The 14,943-nt window shown below is 41.3% G+C and overlaps 2 protein-coding genes across 2 annotated transcripts in view; both read right to left on the bottom strand.

The window, feature by feature from the left end:
• them4 (thioesterase superfamily member 4) overlaps positions 1-14,943 on the bottom strand; it is an 80,395-nt gene that overhangs the window by 4,513 nt on the left and 60,939 nt on the right. The window lies entirely within an intron of this gene.
• LOC120537603 (C2 calcium-dependent domain-containing protein 4C-like) lies at positions 8,254-14,035 on the bottom strand. Its single transcript, XM_039766661.1, has 2 exons — positions 11,970-14,035; positions 8,254-10,623 (listed from the first exon to the last, which is right to left on the bottom strand). The coding sequence occupies exon 2, from the start codon at positions 10,580-10,582 to the stop codon at positions 9,212-9,214; it is 1,371 nt and encodes a 456-aa protein (XP_039622595.1). The 5' UTR covers positions 10,583-10,623; positions 11,970-14,035; the 3' UTR covers positions 8,254-9,211.

Below are 14,943 nucleotides of genomic sequence, written 5' to 3'. Positions count from 1 at the left end.
TGTCATGCGGGCCGCACAGATTTCTGTTGCGGGCCGCATGCGTGTTTGACATGCCTGTTCTAATACAGTGTTTCCCAAACTTTTTTCTGGGGTGCAACACTTTTTGTAACCAAAGACATCCCAAAGTACACCGCTGTTCTACTATCCCTAAACACAGTATATCTCATACATGTGCTCAACAGTCCAGAGTGTTGGGACTACCAGAGATGCTAGTAAAAAAGCAGCTCTGAGATCAGCTTTTGCAGACACAGTACTTAGTCAGCACTTTGGAGGAGTTTCCCAGCTGCTTTGTCCCTTTGTTTCAGAGGCAACTAGTATGCCCACTATGCAGCAGCTCAGTGGGGCATGCTGGCAACCACACACCCAGGCAGATGGACTTTATATATATATATATATATATATATATATATATATATATATATATATATATATATATATACAATACAGTTTATTTTGTATAGCCCAAAATCACACAGGAAGTGCCGCAATGGGCTTTAACAGGCCCTGCCTTTTGACAGCCCCCAGCCTTGACTCTCTGAGAAGACAAGGAAAAACTCCCAATAAAAACCTATATATATATAAAATCCAATGTCTGTATGTCTGTCTGTTCACTTTTCACGAGAGAACTACTTAACGGATTTAGAATGGATTTTTTCTAGAATTTGCTTGAACATTCTGGTTGATTTTGTGACTTCTCTCATTGCACTAAGTATCATAGTTCGGTTATGGCACCGATTTATTCATGTGAATCTGAGAGAAAGGCTGCGGGCCGAGGGGAGGGGTAGGTGGGACCTCAGGAGTAGGGAGCCGGGCGGGACCCCCCCTCACGGGCGGGACCCCCCCTCACTCACGCACTAGCTTTATCTCTCACCACGTGTTGGAGTGCACCTTGCCTCCGCTTAGCTAGTGATACCTGTTTGTTCAGCAGACATTATCATCTAGAGGTTGTTAAAGAGGAAAGGAGCATGTATTCTTTGAAGACTGCTACACTAAAAATACACTGATTTAGCAGAATAATAAGTCTGGAGCTGGTGTCATAGGTCAAAGTTATACTGATGGGATGGGCAAATGAAAAATGGATAGAATATGCCTACTGATAAAAGAGAACAGGTAGCTGGCAACACTAGAATTACGAAAGCTGCCCAGTTCTCTACATGGTTGTGTTACTGTAGGTAAGCCTGTGGTGTGATTTTTGTTTGCACTGGCTCTGTTACACCTCAGTGTGTGTGTTTCCTTGTGGTCAGCGAATACATAGAAACAAACATTATGTGTATATTTACCTATTCAGTATCATCAAAAAGAGACAGAGCAGCATCAAAGCTCAGGGAATGATTGGCATTCAAAGGACCTCTGAAAATTGAAATGAGATCGAACAATTTCAGCCCTCACTGTAATGTACTCTGAGTGAATGGCCTGTAATGGGGGTCAAATCACGTCATTAGTCCCAAGTCTAACGAGACCATTTTTGTGCATCTCTAATGGAACCAGTGGCTGCTAAGGGAACAGAGAATGCGGCGATGAAGCATTGTGCCTGAGCGTTGAACTGTGGGCTCAATTACCGGACACACAGAGCTTTTCACTGAAAACCTTAATGAATGAGTAAATAAATAACTGAAACAAGCGGAGAAAGCAGAGGGCAGACCCTCTTTAATGTATTCATCTGTTCTCCATTTCAAAGACCTCTTTCAGAAACTGCAGCCTCAATTGTTAATCATGGATTCAATTCAAATTTACTGTTAGCCTTTTTCTTTTCCATTTTCTGACAATAAATAATAGTGAAGACCAAACGTACTCATCACCTTTATCTATTTCGAGATACTCGAACTTGTACATGGGCTTGCAAGAATTGTTTGAAATGGGTCCTACAAGGTCATCTCTGAATTCTGCAAAAAAAAAAACCAGCTCTAACTGGTATTATCTTTCATAAATCTCTCTCTCTTGTACAAGATTACCAAGTAATGGGCAAAATCGGCATGTGATGTGCTTAGGCAAATCACACCATACCACATTTGCAAGCAATGCTATATATTTAAGAGTCCTGTGTGGTATGTATAGATTTTTACAAGTTAAGGAAAATTCAGAACTGTACAGTATATGTAATAGACAAAACTGTTTAATATTTTAATAAATAAAAGCTGAGCTTATTCCTTACCATCTGATTCATTGCTTTACAATTGATCAATTTTCTAACCTTCCTTAGTGGGATGTAGTTAGCTTAGAGTTCTGAATAAAATGCTAGCACTTAAAAAGGCAAACCCATTCACACACACTGGGACATCCTAACCTGGACATACTGGGCTTCGGATCACCCAGAGAAAACCAGTGGAGACATACAAAGAAAACAGTGGTTTAGAAACAAACATGGAAAACCGAAGCTGGAAGGCAGCAGTGCTAATTACAGTGCCACCCAGCAGTTCATTATATGAAACACCAGGTAAAGTCTTCAAAGATCAATCATGGTTTTGGTACCAACTTCACTGAGGTAATTGGTATGTATGAAACCACATGACCAGTACAGAAATAATGTGTGAGACATTTCATTTTAATTAATACTGAAGTCATCATCAGTTTTAAAGATCTGAGGTCTTAAATCAATGGACAAGGGCAGCCTGATACACCTGATATATATATGAGTGTGCGGTCACTCCCAGGCTCAGGCATCACACCCAAACCATTGCAGTTTCAAACCTGAGCTGCACACCAAACCTCCTGTCAGCCTCTTGAATCAGAACAATAGCTACCTGCCTGCTACCGTGTTGTGTCGCTCATTGGGTGCTACTGCTGCAATAGTTTGTAAAGGAAATGTTGACTTCCTTTGTTAATATACACACACAGACATTGGGTCTAATTAAAGAAGTGCTGGTGCTTTCATTTCCCCCAACATTCTGCCATTTGTGGCCATGCTGTATGAACATATTTTTTGTTATATAATACTGTATGCTGTGGTGGGTTGGCACCCTGCCCGGGATTGGTTCCTGCCTTGTGCCCTGTGTTGGCTGGGATTCGCTCCAGCAGACCCCCGTGACCCTGTGTTCAGATTCAGCGGGTTGGAAAATGAATGGATGGATAATACTGTATGTACAGATATTTCTGGGGAAGAAAGTAATAACTGCACTCACTTTTTACTTTCTCTAGTTGCAGTACAAATGGATTTGTACTGGAAAAGCTCATGCCAGGTCAGTTTTTTGCACAGAGATGTACCGTTTAAAGTGCCTTGGCACCTGTCTTGCCTTTTGAGAGAGTTCAGTTTGCAGCGTTGCTTCCATTAACATGCCCGCGCACATGTGTGGTGGGTTACGTTGGGCACAGATGAGGACAAGAGCGCACGTGTCAGTGTGGTGTAGTGTGGCCGAGTTGACGGTGAAAACAGCAAAGAATATTTACAAATGAAGAGCTTTCAGTCTGCAGGAAACAATCGAATAGATGAAATGACATTTTTAAAAAAGAATTTCTTCAGGTTTAAAGTAGGTGAGTGTTATTTCCAATGGCAAAATTAATAAATACATTTGTTTGTATCCTTGTAGGAAGGATGGGCAATTATTAATGCCAATAACTGAAAATGAGTTCTGCTGTTGGCCAGGAACACCAATGTGATGTTTGCATGTTCTGTTTTTTTTTTTCTTTTCTTCTTCTTCCCGGTGTTGAGTTTTTCCTCCAGCATCCCAATGACATTCAATATAGTGCAACGGCGCTAGACAAGTTACATCAGCCAGGGAAGAGTCATGAAAAGATTGAGCTGGCATTGCATCATCAATAGCAGGCGCACTTATAAAAACGGCAACTCTGCATAGTCACATGTGCTTTCCAGCTAGTGAAACAAAGGGCAAGCAATCCTTTTAAGGATAGCTAGCCACTTTAAAGAACCATGAAGGAGAGAGGATCCATCCCACTATATTGGTTTCAGAAGTGGGACATGAAAAAAACCTACAGTCTGACTTACAGTAACAGAATGCCGACTGCTTTGGAGACATTAAAGAACCTGCTTGGGTCTTTGGAGGAGGTGTTGGAGAGTCTGGAGGCTTGGATCTGTAAACCGGAGTTGCAGCAGCAGCAGTACAGGGAAGTCCTGCAGCTCCACCACCGTTTCTCCTTCTGCTTAGGTCCATTAGCCTGGGTACATGGATACTGGTGGAGCTTCAGGCTCATGAAAATGGGGAAAAGTGTGTCAGACAGAGTTGCCACTGACTTCAAGTGAGCTATGAGAAGCAGGGCCAGTGGTAAAAATGCACAGGCAAAGGACAAGACAGATCGTAGAGGCGTTGTGAAGTGGCGGTGAAGGGAGGGTCTCAAAGCTGAGATCCATACCTGGAAGGTGGTTTACAGTGCCTTTACAGTAAGGAAAACAGCAAAGAGACTGGAACATTTGTGTCTCCAAATAAGGAGGTTTCCTTGCATGCCTACCTGTGTCACACCGAATAACAGCACAGCACTTAACATCCTGGTCATGCCATCTGCCAGTATAGCACGCAATATCCCTGCTGCGCCATCAGACATCACAACCTGCTGCTGTGCCCTTAACACCAGCTGCACAACTGAAGCAGGGGAGAAGACCAGCCTGCTGTTTTGACAAGATTGTGTGCCAATAAAAAGAGTTCAGCGACTTTGAAGGGAGGGCTATGCAGCGGCACTAGACAAGTTATATCGGGCAGGGTTGAGACACTAAACGAATGAGCTGGCATTGCATCATCAAAAGCAGGAGCACCTATACATCTGCATCTTTGCACATGCTTTTCCATCTAGTGTGGTAAAAGGCAAGCAGTCCTTTTAAAGACAGCAAGCCACCTCAAAGATTCTTATAAAGAGCAGAGAATACATCCATTATGGTGCTCAGTGCAGACGCTACAATAGATTGGTTGTTGACACAAAACTGCGCCTGAGTGAGTGAGGGCTGCCAGGACAGCAGCATCTCTAAACTGGATTAAGCTAACACTATAGTGGATGGAAGGGTATACCTTTTTGATATTCTTTGTTAATCCCTGAGGGGAAATTGTCTTTTTGCATGACCTTTTTGGGGTCAGGGCGCACGGTCGGCTTTCACCATATTCTCTAATTTTACCATTTTCAACATACAGAGAGTCTTGGCTAGCTGACTGTTGAAGTGCTATCAGCCATTCTCCATGTCTTTCCATTGCATTGTATGTTCCCAGTTAAAAACTGTTGCATTGGAGCCACAGTACGTAGCTGTGCGGCAGTTCAAAAGTGCTGCTCACTGCCACTCGAACACAACAGTTTCTAAGTGCTGTGCAGCCACAATTCCCAAACTCCAATGAGGGGCTTGTTCGTCATTTGTGTTGTGGTGATTAGCAACAATCGTTTCTCCACAGGGGAAACCCTTGTCATTGTTGTTGAAATAACTACCTTACCTCAAAGTTATAATTAAAACAGAATGTTAAATATTATAAGGTTTCAAAACACTTTTGGGACTCCCCACAACAGGACGACACTTGGAAGAGCGTTCCGAAGCACTATTGCCACCTCTGTGAAAGACAGCTTATCCATTGCCAGGGCAACTGCAGGCTCCCAGTGTTGCAGCGGCTTGCCATGAAAGCAAATCCGAGCCGACTGCTGTTGTGCTATAAGTGCCGTTATCGATTGGTGATGTAAGGAACATTATAAATGCAGGGAACAGTCTTACTTGGCCACTAACCTGGCCCCGGCCCTGCCTGACTACTGTGTCTGTGTGTAGGAGAGTGGTAGGTCCCGCTACAATAAATAACCGTGCCGTTCCTGTTTCAAGCTGAATAAAGCTGGTTTTGCTAAAGTACTGAGACTCTGCTTCTTATTTTGGGGTTCAAGACAGGGACTAACACAACACAATATATAGATACAAATTAACATACTGCATATGGAACATGTTACTTTTTTAGGACACCACAGTCTCCTGGTATGAGTGTAAATGTGCCTCGTACTACCAGAGTTTGCCCTAAAGTTGGACTAAATTAGAGTCAGTATATGGACGGGTAATTTTCTACTTCATTAATGTGCTTTCATTTCTTTTACACTATATCTCGATTCCTCTCTGTAAAGACTTGAAATATATCGATTTGATTAATTTTGCAATCACAGAAATCTTTGTTTTTCCAATATACCTATTATAACCTATATTTTATGTAGACATTTATGTTGGGTTTAACTTGCATTGGTAATGAGAAATGCCAGGTATGAAAGACAGAGAGTTTGAGGTAAAATAGTTATACTCATTATCACTAATCATGGTGCTGGGAGACTTGCTGCATGGTGCAAACTGATTAGCATGTACAACAGGGTGGTCCAGAAACCAATGCAAAGAGTTGATGTTGGTAGAACCATTTCTCCACAATGCCTGTTTTTGTCCATTAGGGATAGCTTGCTTACCTGCGAAATTTTTTGCCTGATTGTGATATGTGTAGAGGTCACTCATTCGGAACATACACACTGGGCTCTTAACTGATTAAATGATTAGTAAGCAATAAAAAAGAAAAAGAACATTCTAGTACACTATACTAAAGTGGAGTTCCCAGAACATTCTAATAGTAAGTGGAAACTTCCAGAATGTTCTCTAGTAGTATGACAGAGTCTTAGCAGAAATAAAGAAAAAGATGGTGCAAAGCCTTTTAGCGGCCACAATTACCTGACATTCCTGGACATCTTAAGATGAAAAATTAATTTGAACAGCTGAAGCTGGAGGAGGGCGGCACGGTGGTGCAGTGGTAGCGCTGCTGCCTCGCAGCTAGGAGACCCGGGTTTGCCTCCCGGGTCCTCCCCGCGTGGAGCTTGCATGTTCTCCCCATGTCTGCATGGGCCTCCTCCAGGTGCTCTGGCTTCCACCCAAAGACATGCCAGCTAGGTGGATTGGCGATTCTAAATTGGCCCTAGTGTGTGCTTGGTGTGTGGGTGTGTTTGTGTGTGTCCTGCAGTGGGTTGGCACCCTGCCCAGGATTGGTTCCTGCCTTGTGCCCCGTGTTGGCTGGGATTGGCTCCAGCAGACCCCCATGACCCGGTGTTCGGATTCAGCAGGTTGGAAAATGGATGGATGGATGGAAGCTGGAGGATCTGAAAGAACAACATCCTTCTTTGATGCCCTTATGGAAGAAAATTCTCAGTTGTTTATCAAGAACCCACCAGAACGGTGGACAGATGATCTAATCTTCATTGAATTTTGTGAGCTGTCAGCATGTATGATGTTAATAAAAGGCGCAGCTAAAACAGAAATAAGTCTCTTCGAAAAGTATAATGACATGCTGACAAACGATGAAGGACTGAAACAGTTTATTCTTCGACTAGTTGCAAAGAATTCTCCAGCTTCATCGAGGACAGTGCTAATGTTATAGACCTACGAGTGTGGAACAGTTCTTTGCTGGGCAATTCAGATGACAAAAAATGCCAAATGGAGTGACCTCTAAATGTTGTTTGTTTTCATTAAAATTTTGTGTTTGTTATAAAAATGATAAAGAATTAAACAAGCATAGTTTTTTTTTGGACTACAATAATGTAGAAGTAGGACGGTCACTGCATCCTAAGTACACTTGATAATAATGACCCTATAAATCTATTCTTAGTTCTCTTTTTTAAAGACTTTCAAAGGACATAACACAAACAAAGTCTCCTTTAGAATGTGTTAATGAATTTATAACATGTTGTTTCCTCCCTAAAACATGCAGAATATGTTTATTACTGGCTCATCGTATATCCAGTATGAGTGAGTGTGAGTCTGGGTGTGTGGCCTGTGATAAAGTAAAGTCCCTTTCCATATTCATTTCTTGACATGATAAGTGTTGTCAGAAAAGACTCTGAGCCTGATGGTTACATATACTGATATAAACTGACCTCATTTTCACCAATATGTCCATCCATTTACTTTTTAGACCTGCCTCTCCAATTTTAGGATCAGAGGTGCAGGTTGTGACAGCAACATCAAATGTAAGGCAGTAACCAACCTCCATGGCAGAGCACACCCAGAACACACATAGACTCTCTTATATGGGGCCGATTGACAGAACACATTCATCTTTGTGATGGGGGAGAAAACCCCCAGTACCCTTGAAGAAAGCAAGCAATTTGCATACAGTCACAGGATGACGTGAATAGTGCTGATACTTCAAACAGTCCTGTCTTTATTGAGCTTTTTCTCTAAATACTGCAGTTTTCCTGAAACATCCTAAAAGAGGTGTAGGTTAAGGTAAATAAAATCATTCCATTCTTCCAAGCTGTTTTTAGTTTACATGCTTATTTGATATGAAACACCTTCACAGACAGTTTAATAACACACTCAACTCCATTTCAGACTGAGTTTATTACAAAAATAGAAATCTATATAAAATTGGATGAGGACTACAGGCAGACAAATATTGCAAATGAGCAAAAAAAAATGAAATGTGGACACATGCATACACCATAAATTTAATAGAGATTGTATACTTTAAAAATTGTTACTAAGCAGTGCCTTTCATAGTGAACGCTACCCCAAAATGCTTCACGTGTAAAATTAAAATTACAAACACGTATTTTCCTATTTGAGAATGAGGGCCTGGCCAGGTCAGTGACTTCAGAGTCCTGCAGTGGGTCAATGCTGCAATATGAGAACCTAACCTGACCTGAAGTCCAGTTCTTTAAACAACAGGCCACATTTTTGAAAGCCAAAATAAATACAGAGTCCTTGCAAAAGTTTGTATGAATAAAAGAACACTGAAATAACAAAATGCTTTAAAAAATTACATATTTAAAACAAACCTTAAAGCAATGAGTCTGGTGACAAATGGCTGACTGAGATTCAGAGTCTAATGGCCAACAGACTAGTGGTAGATAGAATTCCCGGTATTTGTAACCATTTTGCACATCCTTTTTTGTGTCATCGTGTACATCATGGATCTTGATCATGCAAGAAAACTAGATTGAAGTACCACCCAATAATCCAGGAGCATCTAAATCGATTCACGGGGTGTAAAACCTGATGGCATATGCCCATCTGTGACTAAATTAGCGTCACAGAATCCCAAATTTAACACACTGATTTTTAGTTCAAAAAACGATCAAGCAACAAGTAGACTATATCCTGCTCTTCACCAGTTTCAGCTTCAGATAATGTCTTCGGTTGTTCAATAACAGAGCACTGTGATGCCACCACAGCATCTACTGATGTTACTGCTGAATTTCTTTGAAATTGTGCTTTAGTCAAAAACATCCACCAAGATTCTGAATGTTCCAAGTGTTTACCCAATACATATTGTGGTTATTAGGGCGGCAGTATGGAGCAAAGCGAAAGCTCACACTCTCCCAGTAAAGTGTCCCTCTTCATGTTGGCACCTTTATTTACCACCTTGATCCGCAGTGATCGGGTCTGCAAATCTTTCTCACCAAGGCCCTCAAAGAAGAAATCTTCATTAAAAATGGGGTTCCGGCTTTTCTTGATGATCGTACTCTTTTGCCGCTGAGTCTTGCCTGGCTTTAAGTGCAGGAGGACACAGCAGCTCACATGCTTGCACTCAAAGCTGGGTGGGTATAAGCCTTCTGCATTGACCACCCTCACTCGCAGGCGGGCACTCTCTCGAATGTACTCTGCTGAGAGTCTCAGCTTCCCCCTTTCCTGGCCACCCAACAATATGGTGTTCTCTTTGGTGAGTCGCTCGTGACAACAGATGAAGTCGAGGTGAAAGAGGGGTGGAGGTGCTAAAGTGGCCCCGCTGGGAGCGCTGGACAAGGAGCGCGTTTCGTTCAGTTTTCTGGGCACAATAGGACTATTGTCAGATGAACTCGCCTCATCAGTCGATAGAGAGCTAGCACGGGCTACAGCTTTGGCATTAATAGTTCTACAAAAGAGACGTTGCCTACTAGCATAGGCTTGGCACACTAATGTTCCAGCTAATGAACGACCAAGCAAAGGGGAACTGAAAGGAGAAGACTCAGCAGAAGAAGTTGTATCACTGTCCAGATACTGAGGGCTTTGGCCTGCAAAGTGCAGCCTTGGTTCAGGAGAAGGCATCTGAAGAGTCAGAGATGAAGAATGTTCCCCTGTTGGAGATTTACGGGCCACATGTGGCGAGTGGAACAAGGACTCCCGCCGTCGTGTATGAGGGCTTTCAGGCAGATATGCCAGTCCACCCTGGGTAAGCTGCGGCATGGAGATAGCCGACTGAACACCATATGTTTTCTTCTCTCTTCTTTCTTCCTCTTCCTTGTTGGTCTCCTCTTCACCAGCATACTGTGAGCCAAATCCTGTGTCCAGCTCGGCACTCTCAATCTGAATGACATGTCGGTGTGCTGCTCTGATCAAATCGTGCTCTGTGGCAGACTGGTTACTGCTGTATCTCTCTTGGAAGTTCCATTGTTTCTTAACATCCCTCTTAGGAAGATTCAGAGCATTAGTGCCACTTTCTTCTTTTGAGTCTCTGTCATCAGCGTGTATGGACCTTAGTTTTGGAGGGATAAAGAATTCAGGAATACGATCTGGGGTGAGCACATTGGGACACATGGACAGCTTCGTGTGGTCTGTGGCACGATGTGAGCCAGGGATTAGAGATTTTCGAACTGTAAACATCATGTATCTTTCCAAAAACCGTCTTTCCTGATTTTCCCTGACAAAGAAGATGTTGTCTAGAAACCACATACATAGATATGAAGCAGAGTCCAAGTTGTGATGAAACAGCACTTGAAAAGAAAAATAGAAACCCGTCAAAGTGTGTTATAGTAACGTGCAGTATAAGTTAAATCAAATCAGCTTTTAAACTATTTAAAACTCATTGGATAGGGTGAGAAGTTAAAAAGATCAAAATTACAGATTTGCTGTTAGAGGAAGAGCCCAAAACACAACAAAAGTGGCTGTAAAGATTGGGGGGCTGAGCATGGACAAGTCTTACATCCTGTACTCATACTTTACACTGGGATAGTATGCTAAAGACAAAAAAAAAAGGATAAAAACACAACTTAAAATAACAGTGAAGCTAGCAACGTGCGGAGGTGTAGTGCACTTAGTTAACTTCACTGTATTTTATGCTAGCGAGAGTTTAGTGGATTTGTGCTATACTTCAGTCGCATTTAATTAAAAACGAATCGTTATCAACATTTTTCAGGGTGAATCGGATGTCTGAATTGAGGTATCATTTTCTTTCCAATTGATTTTGTCTTTAAATAAGCCCATTATGCGTGAGTTTAATGTGCGCGGTACTGCTTTTCTTCCGAGATTAGTTGCAGGCTTCCCCGCTCAGGCAGCCCTAACGGACAATTCCTGTCCACAAAACGGGTTGACGGGTTGCAGATTATTTTACGAGTTTCAGCGCCTTGTTACTTTGCTTTACTTCGTTTCAAGATCAGCAACCACATTACTTAAACTGCATCACAGTTCAAAACAGGTATATTTGGAACTGCTGTCTTTAGGCGTTTATTGCAAAATGTGTGCCGATATTCTAGAAGACGACTTAAGATTTTGTGATCGTTTTAAGGAGTACAAACAAATCCGTTATCTTCATGTAACTTCAGATATAATTGTGTTTAATCTGCTATCCTTCCGAAGTGGTTAATTTTGGGTTAACTGTGTAGAGGGATAATTTGGTGTAACGTCCCTTCTCATTAAAAGTTCAAAAAAGAGAAGGATCGGCACATTTATTTCACTCCATGAAAAAGGGCTTTAAAGCTTTCTGGTGTGCTCTGACGTACGAAATGTACTTGATGCCATATAAGTTTGTTTTTCTGTTCGTCTGTTCTTAACTCACTTGATCCTACTATTTGATAATCGAAGTCTTACAATAATGTGAAGCTCTATCAGCGACTTGTATTGCCGGGACTCTAGTTCAAGAATTTAAACATGATATATAACAGTTGCTAGTATGGAAAAACATTCAGGTTATGATTATTACATATATATGACGCATTTAACAAACACACACATATTATATATATATATATATATATATATATATATATATATATATATATATATATATATATATATATATATATATATTCTATAAGCGAGCTCATTAAGCTAATGCACTTACCTAGATAGATGTCTTGCAGCTGCAGCTAAATGCCGTCCCACAGGCTTTGCACGGTTATGCTGTGCTCGCCGCTGTTGTCAAGTGCCGATCGGAGGCAGACGCGCCAGAGGCGAGCCTTTTAAAGTCCGGGCTTTTATAGCGATTCATGCGGAGCGCGTCAGATGCTCTGCGCACGTGTGACTCAGTGAATGGTTTGGCTAAGGTTGGTGGACTGAGCGGAAAACAAAAGCCGCGCGGCTTGGCCATGGGAGGCAACCCATTGAGCGCATTGAGACGAGGGAAGACACTTTGAGGAAAATGAAATGTGGATGGAGTGCAGCTTTCACTACAACTGTAACCAGACAATCATTCATCAAATCTAAGCAGTCATTAGGCCAGCGCCGATGTATTTTTAAACATGCTGCGTTTTCTCAGCATCTCAAGGTAGGGAAAGCGTAATGCCCGGGATGATGCTGCTGCTGCTGGCTGTGACTCATTTTTTTATGCCATTTACCTGAAAGAACTGGAAAACAACAGCTGATCTCACGCGTATGTGACAAACCTGGCCGGCTGTGGAGGACCTCTTGCACAAGAAGGTCACAGATGCACTACACAGCTACTCGGATTACTCACAGGGATAGCGAGTCTACAGATCAGGGGGACGCAGAAGCACATCAGTGAAAGAGGATTCGTGGGCGTGGACGGTATGTGTGGAAGACAAGCAGTGGTCTACGTACCTCACCTCTTTTTATGTGGGTGGACATCAGACGTATAGGTTAGGTGGGTTAGCGGCTGCGTGTGTTCTATAGGGCCTCACTCTGGGCTGCTTCCACCCTCCATAGTCTATGACCTTCAGCTGGGCAGAGGATGTTCATGGCATGAACGGATGGCAATTATCTTCTATAATTATGAAAAGTGTATTTTATCTTATTGATACACAGTATGTCAGTCTAAATTGTGTAGGTTATCAGCTGTATATAAGTAAGTAAAGTAAAATAAACGATTTGGTAAATATGGTTAACAAATAATTAAAGGAAAGTGCATAAATAGGTTGGGAACATGTACTAATAGCGCAACAGAATGCATTCTGTATGGTCATTGTCAATCAAATCATACACAATGTCTTACATTATTAAATGTAGCATCTTAAAGTCTATAGTATAGAGAGTAATAAATAAAACATCATCAAAGTGAGAAGATACTTCCCGACAATCAACCTATGGTTCGGGGTTGGGGTCTCCTTTGGAGGCGAGTGCCTCAAATGATTGACGATTGATCAAAGATCTGGAGTGGGGTGCCCCCAAACCACCATCACCATCACCTCCCCCTAGCTTGGATTTACATTACACAGGAGCATTTGGTTTGGCTTCTGAGAGCTGTCACATTCTGCTGTTATACAACATTGAATGACAATTGATGTAATTTAGCTTTTTGACACTGTCAAAAGAAAAAGGCTTTTTAATGTTGAAACAGATTTCTAGTCTTATTCTGAATTTCCCCATACAGTTAATCTAATCAAAATACAAATATGAAACAAAATGTAATTAATCTCATAAGTATTTACCCCCTTCATATCAGTATTTAGCAGTTGTACCTTTGACTAACAAGTCAGTCTTTAGTCTGTGTGCACAGGTCTCTCTGTATAGCTTTGCACATCTGGACACTGATATTTACCTCAGTGTACTTTGTAACTTATTTAGTCGACTCCTTTATCCAAAATGACTTACAACATTTGAGGTACAACTGGTTGCATTTCTATTGTGTTTCCAGCTAGGGCACAGGCAGATGAAGTGACTTGATCAAGGCCACACAGTGACAGGTGAAGCCCTCTGGCAACGGTTGTTGTCTGCTCAGTCTCTCCAATCTAACCACTGTAGCGTGTAACTCCTTCAGAGTTAATGTAGGTCTCTTAATGGCCTCCCTCACTCATCTTCCTCTTGCACGATCAGTCTGTTTTTGTGGATGGTATACTCTGGGCAGATTTATAGCCATACCATGCTTTTCCCATTTCGTATTAACTGATTTAACTGGACTTCATGGGGTTTTCAGTGACTTGAATGTTTTTCTTTTTTCCAACCCCCTTTTTGTTGTACTTTTCAATCACGTTTTCACAGAGGAATGTGTGTGTTTTTGTTTGCTTGTTTGTTATGTCATCATACTGTCTCACCATTTGCAATCAATAGAAACCCCCTGATTACAAACAGTTGGTCTCCATTGAACTAATTATATGACTTCTGGAACCAACCGGGTCCACCAGTGATGATTTAGGTGTGTCATAATAAACAAGGAGAATACTTAATGTGATCACATATTTTGTGTTTTATACTTAGAATTAATTTCCAAATTTCTGAAAGATGAAAACATTTCATAGGCACTGTAACTAACTTGTCTTCAAAGTATAGCACAACTCTCTAGATTAATATTAAATGTAAAATAGAAAATTTTATTTTACATTTTTTAAAATTAATTTGGCAACATAAAATAGTTGACCGATGGCTAAAGAGGAATGCATGAATGGCAAACATGATATACACTTTCAAATACAAGTTTACTTTTATCCTTTTTTTTTCCTAATTTATGTTACTGTCATGCATTGAGCTTGCACTTTTCAAATCTTCTTCTTGCCTTTGCCTGGTCACAGTAGTTATTGGGATGTCATTACAAGGTTGCAGGTAATAAGAACATACCTGTAGAAGCATCAGGTGAGACAATTTCTCTTTTCTATTAATTAAAATAAGAAATTCTCTACAATTTATTTTATTTGCATCTATCATAGTGCCAGAGAGAGATGTTACATGTTGGTCATACATGTAAGAAAGAGTTACACTACATGTGACCCATGGAGCCCTTTAAGCTTGTTTTTTTGCATTGTAAGATTATTTATCGCAGAGGCATCACTGAAGTTCTGACGTTTTTGATTTTCTCACCGAGCTTATCTTTAGCTATATGACTTTATACATTTTTTGATGACCATGAGTAATTTTGTCTTAACCCT

The sequence above is a fragment of the Polypterus senegalus genome, chromosome 1, assembly GCF_016835505.1.
Source record: "Polypterus senegalus isolate Bchr_013 chromosome 1, ASM1683550v1, whole genome shotgun sequence".
Classification (NCBI taxonomy): domain Eukaryota; kingdom Metazoa; phylum Chordata; class Cladistia; order Polypteriformes; family Polypteridae; genus Polypterus; species Polypterus senegalus.
This window is presented reverse-complemented; position numbering and strand designations above follow the sequence as displayed.

Bases quoted from the DNA above. Each gene is read 5' to 3' on its own strand.
- LOC120537603 (XM_039766661.1), bottom strand. From the start codon at position 10,582: ATGTGGTTTCTAGACAACATCTTCTTTGTCAGGGAAAATCAGGAAAGA.